Source organism: Berghia stephanieae, chromosome 8, assembly GCF_034508935.2.
Source record: "Berghia stephanieae isolate SIO BIC M18660-M18661 chromosome 8, UCSD_Bste_1.3, whole genome shotgun sequence".
NCBI lineage: Eukaryota > Metazoa > Mollusca > Gastropoda > Nudibranchia > Aeolidiidae > Berghia > Berghia stephanieae.
The window spans coordinates 21,764,522-21,779,521 of record NC_088367.1 but is presented as its reverse complement, the minus strand read 5'-3'; the positions used below and the strand labels follow the sequence as shown (position 1 = coordinate 21,779,521).

The 15,000-nt window shown below is 38.0% G+C and overlaps 2 protein-coding genes across 2 annotated transcripts in view; one reads left to right on the top strand and one right to left on the bottom strand.

The window, feature by feature from the left end:
* The first annotated feature begins 4,598 nt into the window (after positions 1-4,598).
* LOC144978951 (protein fuzzy homolog) lies at positions 4,599-9,297 on the top strand. The gene is made up of 4 exons (XM_078925570.1): positions 4,599-4,742; positions 6,403-6,524; positions 8,699-8,858; positions 9,226-9,297. Exons 1-4 carry the CDS (start codon positions 4,599-4,601, stop codon positions 9,295-9,297), a joined length of 498 nt encoding a protein of 165 aa, XP_078781696.1.
* An 826-nt stretch (positions 9,298-10,123) lies between these two features.
* The window catches only part of LOC144978950 (receptor-type guanylate cyclase gcy-28-like), an 18,827-nt gene continuing 13,950 nt past the window's right edge, over positions 10,124-15,000 (bottom strand). The window contains exon 8 of the mRNA XM_078925569.1: positions 10,124-10,137. Coding sequence (XP_078781695.1) covers positions 10,124-10,137 — 14 coding nt within the window. The remainder of the gene's footprint in view (positions 10,138-15,000) is intronic.

Sequence of the window (15,000 nt, the reverse complement as noted above, 5' to 3'; positions counted from 1 at the left end):
TCGACTAGATGCTCTGCCGTCTCGGGTTCTTGCCCACAACGAGTACATGTTGGACAGGTAGTAAGACCCCACCGATGAAGCGCACTGGCCGTGAGGCAGCTCCTCGACCGAAGCCGATTCGCAGTCACCCAGTGTCTCCTCTTACTGGTATCAAAGCCTGGCAACTTCTCACCAAGCTTAGAGGAGGTAACGTCCCCGCCCCCACGAGGGATTGAATTCGTCCAAACAGACGTCCATCTCGTATGTGCAGTTAAGACGTAGTCAGGGATTCTGCGTACAAGGGTTGTCGGGACTTATTTCGGCTCGAAACGGGGGCGCCGTCCATTATGCGCATCAGAAGGGTATCCCCATTCCCTCTCTCTTTGATCTTACTCAGCCAGTTTCCCGTAATCGTCTCCCTCCGGACATCGGGGGGCTTGATCGCTGACATTATCGGGCCCCATTCTCTCGGAGTTGTTGCTAGCGTTCCTGACACTATGTGCATCGACTTGCGAAGTTTTACATCCACCTTCTCAACGTTTCTGCTTCTACCCCACACTGGAGCGCAGTACTCCGCGGTGGAAAAGGTGGAGGTTCTCAGGAGCGCTTGACTGGCGCCCCAAGTCGATCCCGCCAGCTTCCTCAGAAGACTGTTCCGCTTCTCTATCTTCTGGGCAACCCCTTCGAGATGCACCCGATAGGTAAGGCTGCGATCCAACGTCCACCCTAAATATTTAGGATGCGGCTCATATGGGAGTGGCTGGTCGCCGACTAGGACATTCAGTTTGCGGGTATGCCAGCACTGCATAGGTGAAATGCAGTGGCCACGGTTTTTGAAGTGTTCATCTTCAGGTACCACTTGTCTCCCAGCGCGACGTGGAATTATCTTTCCCCCCAAGATTGAAGAGAACAACTTCAAGGTCTTTTTGCACCTTATGATTTTTGCTAGTTTGAGCATCAACCCATCGCACCGGACCGTATCGTACGCCGCTGATAGGTCTATAAAGACAGCACCTGTTTGCTGTTTTCTCTCGAACCCATGCTCAATATTCTCTGTAAGGGCAATGACCTGCTCCGTGGTGCACCTCCCTTCCCTGAAGCCCACCTGCTCGGTGGCAGGGCAGCGTCTAGGACCGGCCCCCATTGGTTTAATAGAACACGCTCCAACAATTTGTAAAGACAGTGCGGCTATGTGGTCTTGTGATATGACACTCGCTTTCGGATCGGAAGGTCCTGGGTTCGAGCCTCGCTCGGCGCATAGTTGAGTCCTTGGAGAAGGCTCTTTACTCACATTCTCTCACCGTACTCAGGTGTAAAATGAGTACCTGGCCGTTAACAGCGTTGTCTCCGTCCGAAAAAAATTGTAATGTCGCCTCACAGCGTCATGTGCCGTCCTACATGTTAAATGTTGCTGTTGGTCAGGGACCCCTTGTAAAGCGCTTTGAGCACATTTAGTGGATATTGCGCGATATAAAAGCTCATTTTTAGCTCAGCAGAGATATGGGTCTGTAACTGTCGTCCTCCTTCGCCGGTTTCCCGGGCTTCAGGATGGCAACTATCTTCGCATGCTTCCACACTTGTGGAAGCTTTCCTTTTGCAAGGACGTCGGACATTGCCAGGCCCGTGCCCTGGGGCCCAGATGCGTCACCATATCGGGATATACACCATCTATTCCTGCTGCTTTGCCGTTCTTCACATTGCTAATGGCTGCACCCACTTCTTGGGGACTGAACGGGGCCGTCCAGTCCGACTCCTCCGCGGGTAACGAGTCCAAAATCGTACGGTTCACCTTGCGGACACCGCGCTCAAAAGCCTGATTAGGGACCCGTTTGCTACGGTTCTTAATGTTCTTGGAAATTGTATCTGCCTCACACTCCAGTGCAGCCTTCGCGTAATTCCGGTCCGGGTCCAATTTCTTTATCAGACGCCAAGCGTGGCGGCTGGAGTGTGTAAAGTCGAGACTTTCCGCGGTCTCCTGCCACCGTTGCTTCCTTCCCTCTGCCAGAGACTGAAGTAGTCTATCGGCTACGTCCTGCGACTGGGTCTGCTGGTAATCTTTGTACAGCTCTTCCGACTCTGCTGTCCAGCAAGGGGTGTAGAATTTCCGTTTGCCCCGTGGGATAGAACGTTGAGCGCTCTTAACCAGTAGCCTGCTAAATCTGGTTATATACTCGGACTTGGGAAGAATGGCAGGGCAAACCTGCTCGATATAGGAACTGAATTCCTCCCAGTAGGCCTTCCTGAAGTTCCATCTGCAAAGTGGGAGAGACTGCACCCTCGGTATTGTCACCCCCGCTGTTACAAGAACCGGCCTGTGCTGGCTATGCGGAAAGTCCCCTGAAGTGGCTGAAAACGGTTTCCAACATGCCTTCACGCGATTGCTAGAGTTCACAACGTGACTTTTAATCTATGTGTTTTTAAAAAAATAGTTTTATGTGCAGAGTTTTAGCAAGTTTATAATGTAGAACCCTACAAACTGTGGAGTGATCCTCGACAATATTGGAGGTTTCCACAAGACGAAGAAGAAGAAGAAGAAGAAGAAGAAGAAGAAGAAGAAGAAGAAGAAGAAGAAGAAGAAGAAGAAGAAGAAGAAGAAGAAGAAGAAGAAGAAGAAGAAGAAGAAGAAGAGTGACGTAGACATGAAGAAAGGGATGGAGGCGGAGCAAAGAATTGTAGAGATAGTTTGAGAAAGCATTTATTTGTTTCATAGTAAGTCATGGTCAATCAACTGGAAACATATTGACCAATGAGATTACAATTAAAGAAATGGCCGGTCAAATTATTCATTGCATTTTTTCCATTTTGAGTCAGATGACAGCTTGAGGAGGAGTATGGTGGGGCTTATTGTGCAATGACTGACATGAAAACATGTTAGTGAATCTCTCAAGTTTTTCTTAGCGTTCACCCACATTGTTGATTGTCTAAAAAGACTCCCCCCCCCCCCCCTCCTTCTTTCAGTATACAAAGAAAGCACAACAAAACGAACATCTCTCTCTCTCTCTCTCTCTCTCTCTCTCTCTCTCTATCTCTCTCTATCTATCTCTCTATCTCTATCTATATCTCTCTCTTTCTCTCTCTCTCTCTTGTTGTACCTGTCTCCTTTTCATCTATATATCTATCTACCTGTCTATTTATCCATTAATAGGTCTGTCTCTCTTTCTGTTTGTCTATCCATACATTTAACCTTTTGCATTTTTAGTTACACGTATTTCCATCGGCAGTTTATTGATTGTTGAAGGCTCTATTTACTATTCTGCTTTTGTACTTAAAATTAAATGTTTATCCTACAACAATCTCTGAAAGTGTAAGATTAGGCAACTGTTGCCCTTAAAGTCTTATGTTTTTATTTTTAAAGGGTGTTACGGCGATTGCAACACATTAAGGTCATATAAGTGCCAGTAAAAAGGAAGAAAATGGGGTATTAATAAGTTCTAGAATTACAATTAAAGCACCCAAGAAATAATAAGACAAAGGAGAATTGGATCAAATAGGGAACAGATGTAGATTCCAAGAGCAAACTATCGAAGTACTTAGTTTGAGATCACCTAAAAGTCTTATCCAGTCATAAGCACAGGTCCCCACTAAGAGAAATACATTCAAATATTTACAAATCATAATATGATATGTAAACAAAACATAATGCATTACATAATAGAGAGATGATTTACAAGGAAAAAAATATCATCTCCCAAAACTAACTATACATTTGACTGTTTCCCCTCTCACCAAGGGTATCCGATCAGGGCCATGACAAAACCAAGTAATCTCATTCCAAGACAAAGACAGAAAGCTCGTTGGAAAACAGATATAGGGGGATAGAAGACAGTAAGTACCTCCGTGCCCACTATGGGAGGTCAGGAACCCCACCCAATTAAAGTCTTAGCATGTCCTATAATTTCATGAATAAAGAAAGAGGAACAAAGAACCCTCACCTCGATCATTAACCAATGCAGCTAGACAAAGAAATAATAGCACGTGGTGTGTATTAAAATGCACAAACACACACATATGTAACACACGCATGCTGACGTCATGACACATCGCCCGGGCATTTTAATGGCCAATAGGCGCATGTGATGAGCGTTGACCAATCAAAATCATTCATTTCATTCAGGGAAAACCCTAGACTAATTTACAGTTTTTAAAGTTCATTATTGGTTGAACCATGAAATTGTGGAAACAGTCATGCTTTCTCTGAGATAGATAAAGACACGCCCTTTGCTATGGTATCTTACATGGTATTGGAGGAGGAAAAGACTTAATATTACTAAGTCTTGGAAATGGTTGCTCTCTGAGAGAAAGTCATCTCTCGTTTTGAATGTGTCATTGATAGTTGCTTTTTTAAACTTTAAATTTATATAACTTATCCTCAATATCTATGTTTAATTATTATGTTTTCATGTAGAAAAATGATTGTAGTTTCTGAAACAACCAAAAACTGAAATTTGATAATTTTGACCATTCCCACTTTAAAACCGGTTTTCTTCGTTTTCCAAATCCCGACTTAATACCGCTTCTAGGCGTAGGGTCACATTTGTGTGTGTGTGTGTGTGTGTGTGTGTGTGTGTGTTATGTATATTTATTTCTTTCTTTTTTGATCCTGCAAAAGACTACATAAAATGGCTCTCCATCAACTTTTGTCGTGGGCTTATACCTCCACCTCTGTACATCTGTGTCCTTACCCTACGCACAGAATTATAATATTTTCTTTGATTCCACTCCGTGTCAAGTCTTGTCTCCAAGTCACCATCTCCATGAAGACTGTTTTAACTCACTCAATCCTAGAAATTTTAGCTTTTCAAAATTGGAAAAAAATGTATTAAAAATGAGAATGTACAAAGATAGTTTTATTCAACTATCAATAACGTGCAAAAACTAAAATCATTAGCTTTGATAATTCGCCTTTAATTTGTCTCAGAAAAATGTAATAAATAGGCATGGGATGGGGTAAAAGTAACCGGGTAAACTACGGATATAGTCGGTGTTAGGGTTGAGTGAGTTAATGTGGAAATACATATATAATATAATATATAATATTTGAAGTTCGGCACCCCTTGTCCTTTTTTTTTGTTTGTTTGTTTGTTGCTTTAGGTCTCTTCCAACACAATTGAGGTTATATGAGAGACCGCTGAAACAAAAAAAAACAAGCAATCTAACAAAAATAGTACAAATGTAAATCAAAATCATAACCTAAAGATATCATAAGCTAAATTATAAATAACCAAGAACAAACAGGCAGAAAATTTACAGAAAAAAATATCCCCTGTCAAAAATACAATCACAAACCAAAGAAGCAGGATAGACTAGTAAAGAGAAGAAGAAAAGACATCACTATCGGATCGTACACCCATGCGAACATCATAGGTATATGATTCAAGGGTGATGCTCCCATCCAACCACCCGCTCCCCCCTTGTCCTTCGCCTCCTCAATATCTAAGAAAGAAAAAAAAGGCACTTTATTTTTAACGACTTATTATGATTACCACCAAAGTAGCAACTCATTGTATACTCATTTGCAGGTCTGATAACCTAAATTGTTATTGGCTCATTGGTGTAATGGAAATAATCTTAAACCAGCACGAAATGTTAAATCAAGGCTATAAAAGAGGTCGGTCAATCAGACCTGCACGTTTGTTCATGTATAACTTTGCCCAGACTAAAGAAGTAACAATGATATCACTGTTAATGATAATAGTATTGATAATAATGATGATGATGGTGATGATAATAATAATGATATTAATAATAATAATAATAATAATAATAATAATAATAATAATAATAATAATAATAATAATAATAATAATAATAATAATAATAATAATAATATATGATAATAATAATAATAATAATAATAATAATAATAATAATAATAATAATGATAATAATAATAATAATGATAATAATAATAATAATAATAATAAGAAGAAGAAGAAAGAAGAAGAAGAAGAAGAAGAAGAAGAAGAAGAAGAAGAAGAAGAAGAAGAAGAAGAAGAAGAAGAAGAATAAGAATAATAATAATAAAAAGAATAATAATATTAATAAGAATAATAATAATAATAATAATAATAATAATAATAATAATAATAATAATAATAATAATAATAATAATAATAATAATAACAACAACAACAAGAAGCACTGACGAAATTAGTAACAATTTATACAACACTACAATAACCAATATCATTGATGTCAGTTTCTTTATTTTCATCTGAAGATCAATTAATACTCCCCCTTAAATCATATACATACATCGACGTAAGGAATATATTATTCAGAATCATTCAATGTTATAAATGAAAAAGTGGTATTTGAGTACTAAACGAATAATAAGCTTCGATTCGATATTTATTTTCAAAACACACATTATTCTATTATAATAAATATCCTATCCATTATCTCTTATCAATTCCAACCAAGCTCCCGTTTCCTGTGATTGGTTCATTGAACGCCGTCCACATGTTCGCAGCCAATCAGAATGCCTGTCTCAAGTCGACCACAACCGAGGACGCAAAAATCGTCTGGGAGGAGTTTAACGACAGGTATAGATTTTTTTTGTATCTATTGTTACGTAATGGCGATGGTGGGGTTTGTCAACAAGGTCGCTGCTTTTGCTTCCTTTTCAGACGTATGATGACGATGATAAAGACTCTCAGACTGACTGGACTGGCAATCGATGAAAGACGATGAGAATAGAAGTATAAGAGTATTTGTCCATTATGTTCGTATACCGAGTGCGGATCCCGGTATATTATTATTATTATTATTATTATTATTATTATTATTATTATTATTATTATTATTATTATTATTATTATTATTATTATTATTATTATTATTATTATTATTATTATCTCAATGGTAGAGCACTCGCCTCTCGAATAAAAGAACCGGTATCGATCCTAGATGTACTCGTGATTTTATTTTTTTTTTAAATTTTATTTTGACCTCATCGTCACTGTTCATCAGCAATAATTATTGGGTAGCTGGGTTCATTAGGTCTGGCGGTAAGTACTTGACGACAGATTGGCGTCGTATCCAAAGTATGTTGTTATGCGATTGTTACTGTCGGTGAAACTGGACAGAGACTAGGACAAATCCTGGCCCCTTATGACTATGAACTATTATAAAAACAAAACAAACAACAACAAAAACTTGAGTATTTTGTATAGAGCAATATCCACTCGACTCGTGCTCAAATCGCTTTTCAATGGGTCCCCAGGCAGCAGCAACACTTAACATGTAGGACGACACATGACGACTCTAAGGCGATGATATTACAAATTTTACCAACAGAAACAACGCTGGTAACTTATTATTTTACGCATGAGTACAATGAGAGAATGTGAGTAAAGACCTTTTATAGAGCAATATCCAGTAGACGTGCTCATAACGCTTTTCAAGGGGTCCCCAGGTAGCAGCAACACTAAACATGAAGGACGAGACATGATGACGGTAAGGCGATAATATTACAACTTTTTCCAACAGGAAACAACGCTGTTAACTTATTATTTTAGAATGTGAGTAAAGACATTTTCAAAGGGCTCAACTTTGCGCCGTTCAAAGCGGAACTCGAAGCGTGGAACCGCCGGTCCGAAGGAAAGTGTTATAACTATACCACAAGACCAGAAAGCCGTACACTTACTTTCAATTCGATATTTATTGAGTCGCGTGAACTCTGACCTTGACATTGGATTGTTAAGGGTCGATTTTTAACGTTTGATTTTGACTTGAATTACGGGAGTTTTGTGTTCAGTCTAGTAGTGATATACGTGCGGCTATGTGGTCTTGTGGTATGACACTCGCTTTCGGAGCGGAAGGTCCTGGGTTCGAGCCTCGCTCGGTGCATAGTTGAGTCCCAGGAGAAGGCTCTTTACTCTCATTTTCTCACCTTACTCCGGTGTAAAATGAGTATCTGGCCGTTAACATGTCGTGTCTCTGTCCGAAAAAAAATGTAATATCGCCGAACAGGCGTAATGTCCCGTCCTAAATGTTAAATGGTGCTGTTGGCCAGGGACCCCTTGTAAAGCGCTTTGAGCACGTTTAGTGGATATTGCGCTAAAAAAGCTCAATTTTAAAAAAAAATAGTGACACCGAGAAAGACGAATAAGGAAAGAATGTTGCTCAGAATCATAATAGAGAGTTTCTTCGGACACGTCGTGCAAGAGGTAAAGTGCGAGTTTGTGACGATGAGCGCCAAAATCCTAGGGAGACGTCTAGACGCCCAAGAGGAAGACATCGCAGAAAGGTGCTGACACAGCTGAAGGACTTCACTGGAAAGTCACCCAGTGAACTGACAGAATCAGCGAGAGACAGGTCTGTGGAGATATTTAACCCGCGAAGCTTCCGAAGCCTGGTTCAGGCATGGAACTTGAAGAAGAAGGACACTAGGATGGAGCACGGGGGAGGGGGGGATCCAGATTTGGCACCATCATGTTTTTACCTCATTGGGCCCTTAAAGTGTCATTTAGGGGCGAAGGAAAGAGATATGAGACAAAATATCTTGTTGAGGAAGTTCAAGATAGGTTTTCAAAGCTTGACGAACAATTCATTCGTCTGGGTATATATGACAATGTTCGCAAAACCCCGGCCCTGTTGTTGTATCCTTGGTTGAGGTATACCCCAATTTATTTTTATTTATTCATAGCTTTTCTTATTTGTTTATTTACTTATTAAGGTCTATTTGTTTTATTTTTATTCATTTTTTTCTTATCAGCGTTGTTCTGATCAGCGTTCAGGGCAAAGATACTGCCACCAAAGATGACGTTTCATCTGCCCAGTTATTACGTCATGCATTCCACGCCATGGTTTTGTTATACGGGCTGGACGATTTGACGAATATCAAGAACGTTGAACGTTTTAAACGGGAAATAAAGGTAAGTCCATTGATGGTTGTCGTAGTTGTTGTTGTTGTTATTGTTGTTGTTGCTCCCTCTTCTTCTTCTTCTTCTTCTTCTTCTTCTTCTTCTTCTTCTTCTTCTTCTTCTTCTTCTTCTTCTTCTTCTTCTTCTTCTTTCTTCTTCTTCTTCTTCTTCTTCTTCTTCTTCTTCTTCTTCTTCTTCTTCTTCTTCTTCTTCTTCTTCTTCTTCTTCTTCTTCTTCTTCTTCTTCTTCTTCTTCTTCTGCTTCTTTTTATTTTCGGTGAAGTTCTTGACTTCTTATACTTATAGTGGGCTGGAATATCACTTATTGTGTCTCCAATACCCCTAAATCTTTTTTCCAACTTGCTTTGTCTTTATCTTAGAATGAGATTACTTGGTTTTGTGCTTTCCCTGGACAGAGTCGTTGGCTGGAAAGGAAACAGTCAGATGTATAGTTATAGTTTTGGAAGATGATATATTTTCCGCTGAAAATCGTCCTCTTTTATGTATGGTTATATTTGTTGTTTTGAATGTGTAGACATTTGCGTGTTTCCTCTGGAAAGATCATGTGCTGGTGACTGGATGAGACTTTTAGATGATCTGAAATCTAAGCAACTGCATCTGTTCCCTATTTGTACCATTCCCCTTTGTCTTACTTTTCTTGTGTATTTTTAAACGTAAATCTAGAATTTTTTTTTTTTTAATTTCCTATCTTTTTCCTTTTTACTGGCACTGAAATGAGCTAAATGTGTCGCAAGCGCCGTAAAATCCTTCAAAACGTAAAAACAAACTTCTTCTTCTCCTCCTCCTTCTTCTTTTTTTTTTCTTCTTCTTTTTCTCTTCTTCTTCTTCTTTCTCTTCTTCTTCTTCTTCTTCTTCTTCTTCTTCTTATTATTATTATTATTATTATTATTATTATTATTATTATTATTATTATTATTATTATTATTATTATTATTATTATTATTATTATTATATTAAATTTATTATTATATCAACATCATCATCATTATCATCACCATCATCATCATCATCATCATCATCATCATCATCATCACCATCATTTTTATTATTATTATTATTATTATTATTATTAATATATTATTATTATTATTATTATTATTATTATTATTATTATTATTATTATTATTATTATTATTATTATTATTATTATTATTATTATTATTATTACTATTATTATTATTATTATTATTATTATTATTATTATTATTATTATTATTATTATCACTCTCCCTCATTGTCCTCTTTCGTAGCACCAGGTTATTTGTTAAAACCTGGTGTAAGGGAGATAATCGAATAATTAAAATGTGATAATTACACTCAAAATACAAGACAATTTATTTGTAATCAACAAATCTCTATGTATTGTCTTAAATTTGAGAAATATGTTTTTGTATTCTTTATGTGTGTGTGTATGTGTCTATTTGTGTGTGTGTGTGTGTCTGTGCGTGTGTTTTAAAGTTGAAATAATGTCTCATTGTGCTTTTATCAAACTATTTCAACGGTTTTATAGTCGAACACCGTGCGATGACATCACAATTAGTCATGGTTGTCGTGCTACAGTCATTTATTTTGAAGTCAATAGTTTAAAAAGGTACTTTGAATGGCTAACATATTTATCGAGAGATGTCATGAGATGAACAGACCCGTTTGTTTATTTTTCTCTCTCCTGTTCTATAATGTGCAGTCACTTCCTTTATTATGGATAGTTATAAAGAGCATTTCCGCGTATTCTTCACAGAAATTTGGTCTGGAACACTTCTAGTCTCACTTCTGTTGTATTTATTATCTTCCAATATGAAGAACGTGTTTTATCCCGTTTCGACAGAGCTTTGAAGAAAATGTAAGAACGTAAACGTACACGTTTTCTGGCCAAAATTAATTTTTTTTTAAGTGTTTGGTAAGGAATAATTGCGACCTGGGCGCGTTATTACTACACCATGTATCTAAAAAAAATCATAGACGTCTAATAAAAAAAAAACACAAACAAAAACTTGGGATTTTATATAACGCAATATCCATTAAACGTGTTGGCAGTAGTAGTAGTACACCTCCAAATTCATTTCGTCAACCCAGCTTCGAAAGTCTTCCTCCGCCCTAAGGACGGTTTCATAGCCTGACCAACAGCAACACGTAACAAGTAGAACGAGACATGACGCCTGTTGGGCGATAATACATTTTTTTTTCTGACAGACACAACGGCCAGGTATTCATTTTACACCCGAGTACGGTGAGAGAAAGTGAGTAAAGAGCCTTTTCCAAGGACTCAACTTTGCGCTAAGCGAGGCTCTAACCCAAAGTCCTTCCGATCCGAAAGCGAATGCCATACTCATACCACAAGACCACATTATAGCCGCACAGAGGGGGAAGGGTGCAAAATTTAACAAATAAAGAGACAGCGAGGTATCTAAATCAACAAACAACAAATGTTCCCGTGGGAATAGAATAGAGTTGCCATGTCTTACCATCAACCCCAATGTGCAATCACGACTGCTTAATCCTTTCAAGGCTAGGATCGATTTATTTCTAACACGACGCCAAATCAAATTTTACTGTTTTCACCAAGCTAATGTAGTAACTGTTGTTTCTCGAAGCTCGAAATAAATTATGACAATGTTAAATCGAATGTAAGTTTCAATTTGATATACGAAAACACATTAAAATGGACGTTTCGGTGGCATTTGTCTCAATTGTCAAAGGGGTATCCAAATTGGCACAATAGGGTGTCCGAATTGGAATACACGGTGTCCGAATAGGGAAAAATGGCTAGGTCCCATAAATCAAGGCCAAACACACATATACAGTCTGATAATGGACAATAAATATGTTTACCAATTTATTTTGCTTAACTGTGTTTGCAACGCATGTAACAGTTATATTCATAATTACTCTCGACGTGTGGCCATTAGAAGTCATTGAGTTGAGAGAGTCATTTTGGAGAAAAACCTCACCCGATGTGTGCATATGTATATGCAGGTCTGACATCCGAATCTACTTATGGGCCTAGTTTAACATTGTTGTAATGGACCATATTTTGCGTCATCTTTTAAGATTTCCATTACAACAACGAGCCCATAAGGGATTGGGTTATCTGACCTACAAATAAATGCACGTCGGCCCCACCCTACCTTATGGCGTAATAATACATTTCCACCCAAGAGCGGGTGCATCATAAAAAAGTAAAGAGGTAATTTATGTCTCTGACACATGAACTATTTAAAAAATGAATTTATGATCTTCAGTTTTGCACGCAAAAAAAAAACAAACAAACAAAAACAAAAACAAAAAATAACCCACAAAAACAAACAAAAAAACCCACAAAAAACCCCAACAAAAACGCTCGTTGAACATTCCCTTGTCGGATAAATATTTTATTCCTATAGTTTTTCACCGCTTCTTCTTGTCCTTGGAAGTTCAGTTGGCCAAATTTGGAAAATAAATTTAAAATTTAAAAAAAAAACAATACAGGTGTAAAAACAAAAGAAACGAAAGTGCCTGAAGCGGGTCTCGAACCCGGGTCATCCGGATCACAGTGCAATGCCTTAACCACTCGGCCACTTCTCCCCCATACAAACGTACAAACATACACAAATAATGTGTGTAAGATTGAATGTTTATGAGATGTTATCATCAAAATGGCTGTCTAAAAACAATAACAAATAGCTCAGTGACGTCATTGCTTTCCTTCTATACGTTGTGGGGGGGGGGGGGGGGAAGAATTGAATGAAATTCACTCTCGCCGGTAAAGTGTTAAAAGGAAAAAAAGATGGGAGAAAATTACCTGACAAAAATTGAAGAAAAATAGATTGTAATCCAGGAGCTTATCATCTGAGCACAAAGTGTACACAAGATGTACACAAATCACACAGCCTTGTTTTATTTTGTCTGCCCTTCGTCCCGGCCCAGCCCCATTGTTGTGTTACGTTTGCTTAGGGATAAACCACCATGTTGCCTTCTCAATCCCTGCCATCTACGTCACCAATGTGTGAGCACACAAGGGAGATAAGCCATCGACTCTTTTCCGGTCGAAATCCGGCTTGATGGCAAAGCTGAACAAAGAGAGAAGACGACCAGACTGGGGTGATGTTTGGTTTGTTTATTTACAGGTAAAGTAAGGGAGAACGAGAAAGAGGAGACAGGGGGTTGTAGGAGGGCGGGAAGAGGTGAGTCTTCGATTATGGAGAGAGAGAGAGAGAGAGAGAGAGAGAGAGAGAGAGAGAGAGAGAGAGAGAGAGAGGAAGGGTGGGGCAGGACTGTGATAGATTGGACAATTAAAAGTTATATAAATAAATAATCGATAGCTAGATTGTTAGATAGTTAGATAGATAGATAGATAGATAGATAGATAGATAGATAGATAGATAGATAGATAGATAGATAGATAGATAGATAACAACATTAGTAACAACAATAACGATTTCAGTCCCCGAAGATTGCCCAAAGTAAAACGCATGAAACAGACCTGTAGTAGTCTATCACACACCCTTTCGCTTCCTGATCATCCGATCGGGACGCCTCGGCTGCCTCTCTAATCATCCGTGTCATTTTCTTCCACTGTTCACGGTCTTTTGCTGTAGATGCTAATTGTGTGAGGTCTTCCTACAGTAGTCAATACTAATTCAAATATTTCATTTATGTATAGATAGACAGATTAATAGGTAAATAGATATTATATAAGTGAAGAAGAAGGGGGGTAAATGAGATTTTATAAAGCGCAATATCCACTAAATATGCTCAAAGCGATTTACAAGGGACCGCTGGCCAACAGCTACATTTAACATTTAGGACGGGACATGGCGCCTGTTAGGCGATGTTACAATTTTTTTTGGACAGAGACAACGTTGTTAACGGCCAGACACTCATTTTACACCTGAGTACGGTGAGAGAATGTGAGTAAAGAGCCTTCTCCAAGGACTCAACTATGCGCCTAGCGAGGCTCAAACCCAGGACCTTCCGATCCGAAAGCGAGTGTCATACCACGAGAGCACATAGCCGCAAGATATACTAATATGTAGATAGATATCATAAGTAAGCGAAGAAGAAGAAGATAATGATGGTGATGACGGAGGAAGAAGAGTAGGAGATATTGAGGAGAAACAGAAGAAGGAAGATGAAAGGTGGGAGATGGACAATATATAGGGTATGAGAAGGAAAGATAAACCAATACAACATATTTGTTGTCTGTTGAAGGAGGAAAGAGAACTAATTTTTTTTCTTATCTAGAAAGAAAGAGAGGCATTGTTTTGAGAACATTGCATTGCATAGAGGGAAAGAAATAGTTTTGGGTCATGCTTAGACTAAAGAGGAAACAAATAAGAAATGTAAAAGGAGCAACAACAACAAAATAAAAGCACAAACACACACACACAAACACACGCACACAGAGAGACAGAGAGAGAGAAAAAGAGAGAGAGAGGGGGGAGGGAGAGAAACATGTAATCGTTGTTGTTTGTTTTTGTTTTTTAGGGGTTTTTTTTGGGCGCTTGCGACATTTTCAGGTCATTTCAGCGCCAGTCAAAAAGGAAGATGCTGAGGGAAAGGTTCTAGATCTGAAGTTAAAAGCACCAAAGAGAAAGTGAGGGACTAGTTCAAATAGTAAATTGAATATTCCATGAGATATCCACAGATGTGCCTATTTTAACATTATCTAAAAGTTTCGTGTGTACAAGCGTTAAGCAAAATATCTCTCTATTGAAGATACATTCAAACGTTTACAAATACACTCAAAACAATCTACTAGGATGGTAAACAATAGAGATGATTTTCAAAAAAAAAAAAAGAGAAAAATAAATAAATAAAATTTAAAAAAAAATAAAAATAAAAATAAATATATACATACATATACATACATATATATATATATATATATATATATATATATATATATATATATATATATATATATATATATATATATATATGTATGTATGTATGTATATGTATATATATATATATATATATATATATATATATATATATATATATATATATAATATATATATATATCATCTCTCAAAAATAGATACCATATATTTGGCCACCTCCCTCCCAGCTAAGGACCCCGCCAGAACCAGGGGGGGGGGGGGGGAACGGGCAATTGCAATCCAGAACAAAGTCAAAGTCAAAGTCAGGTCAAA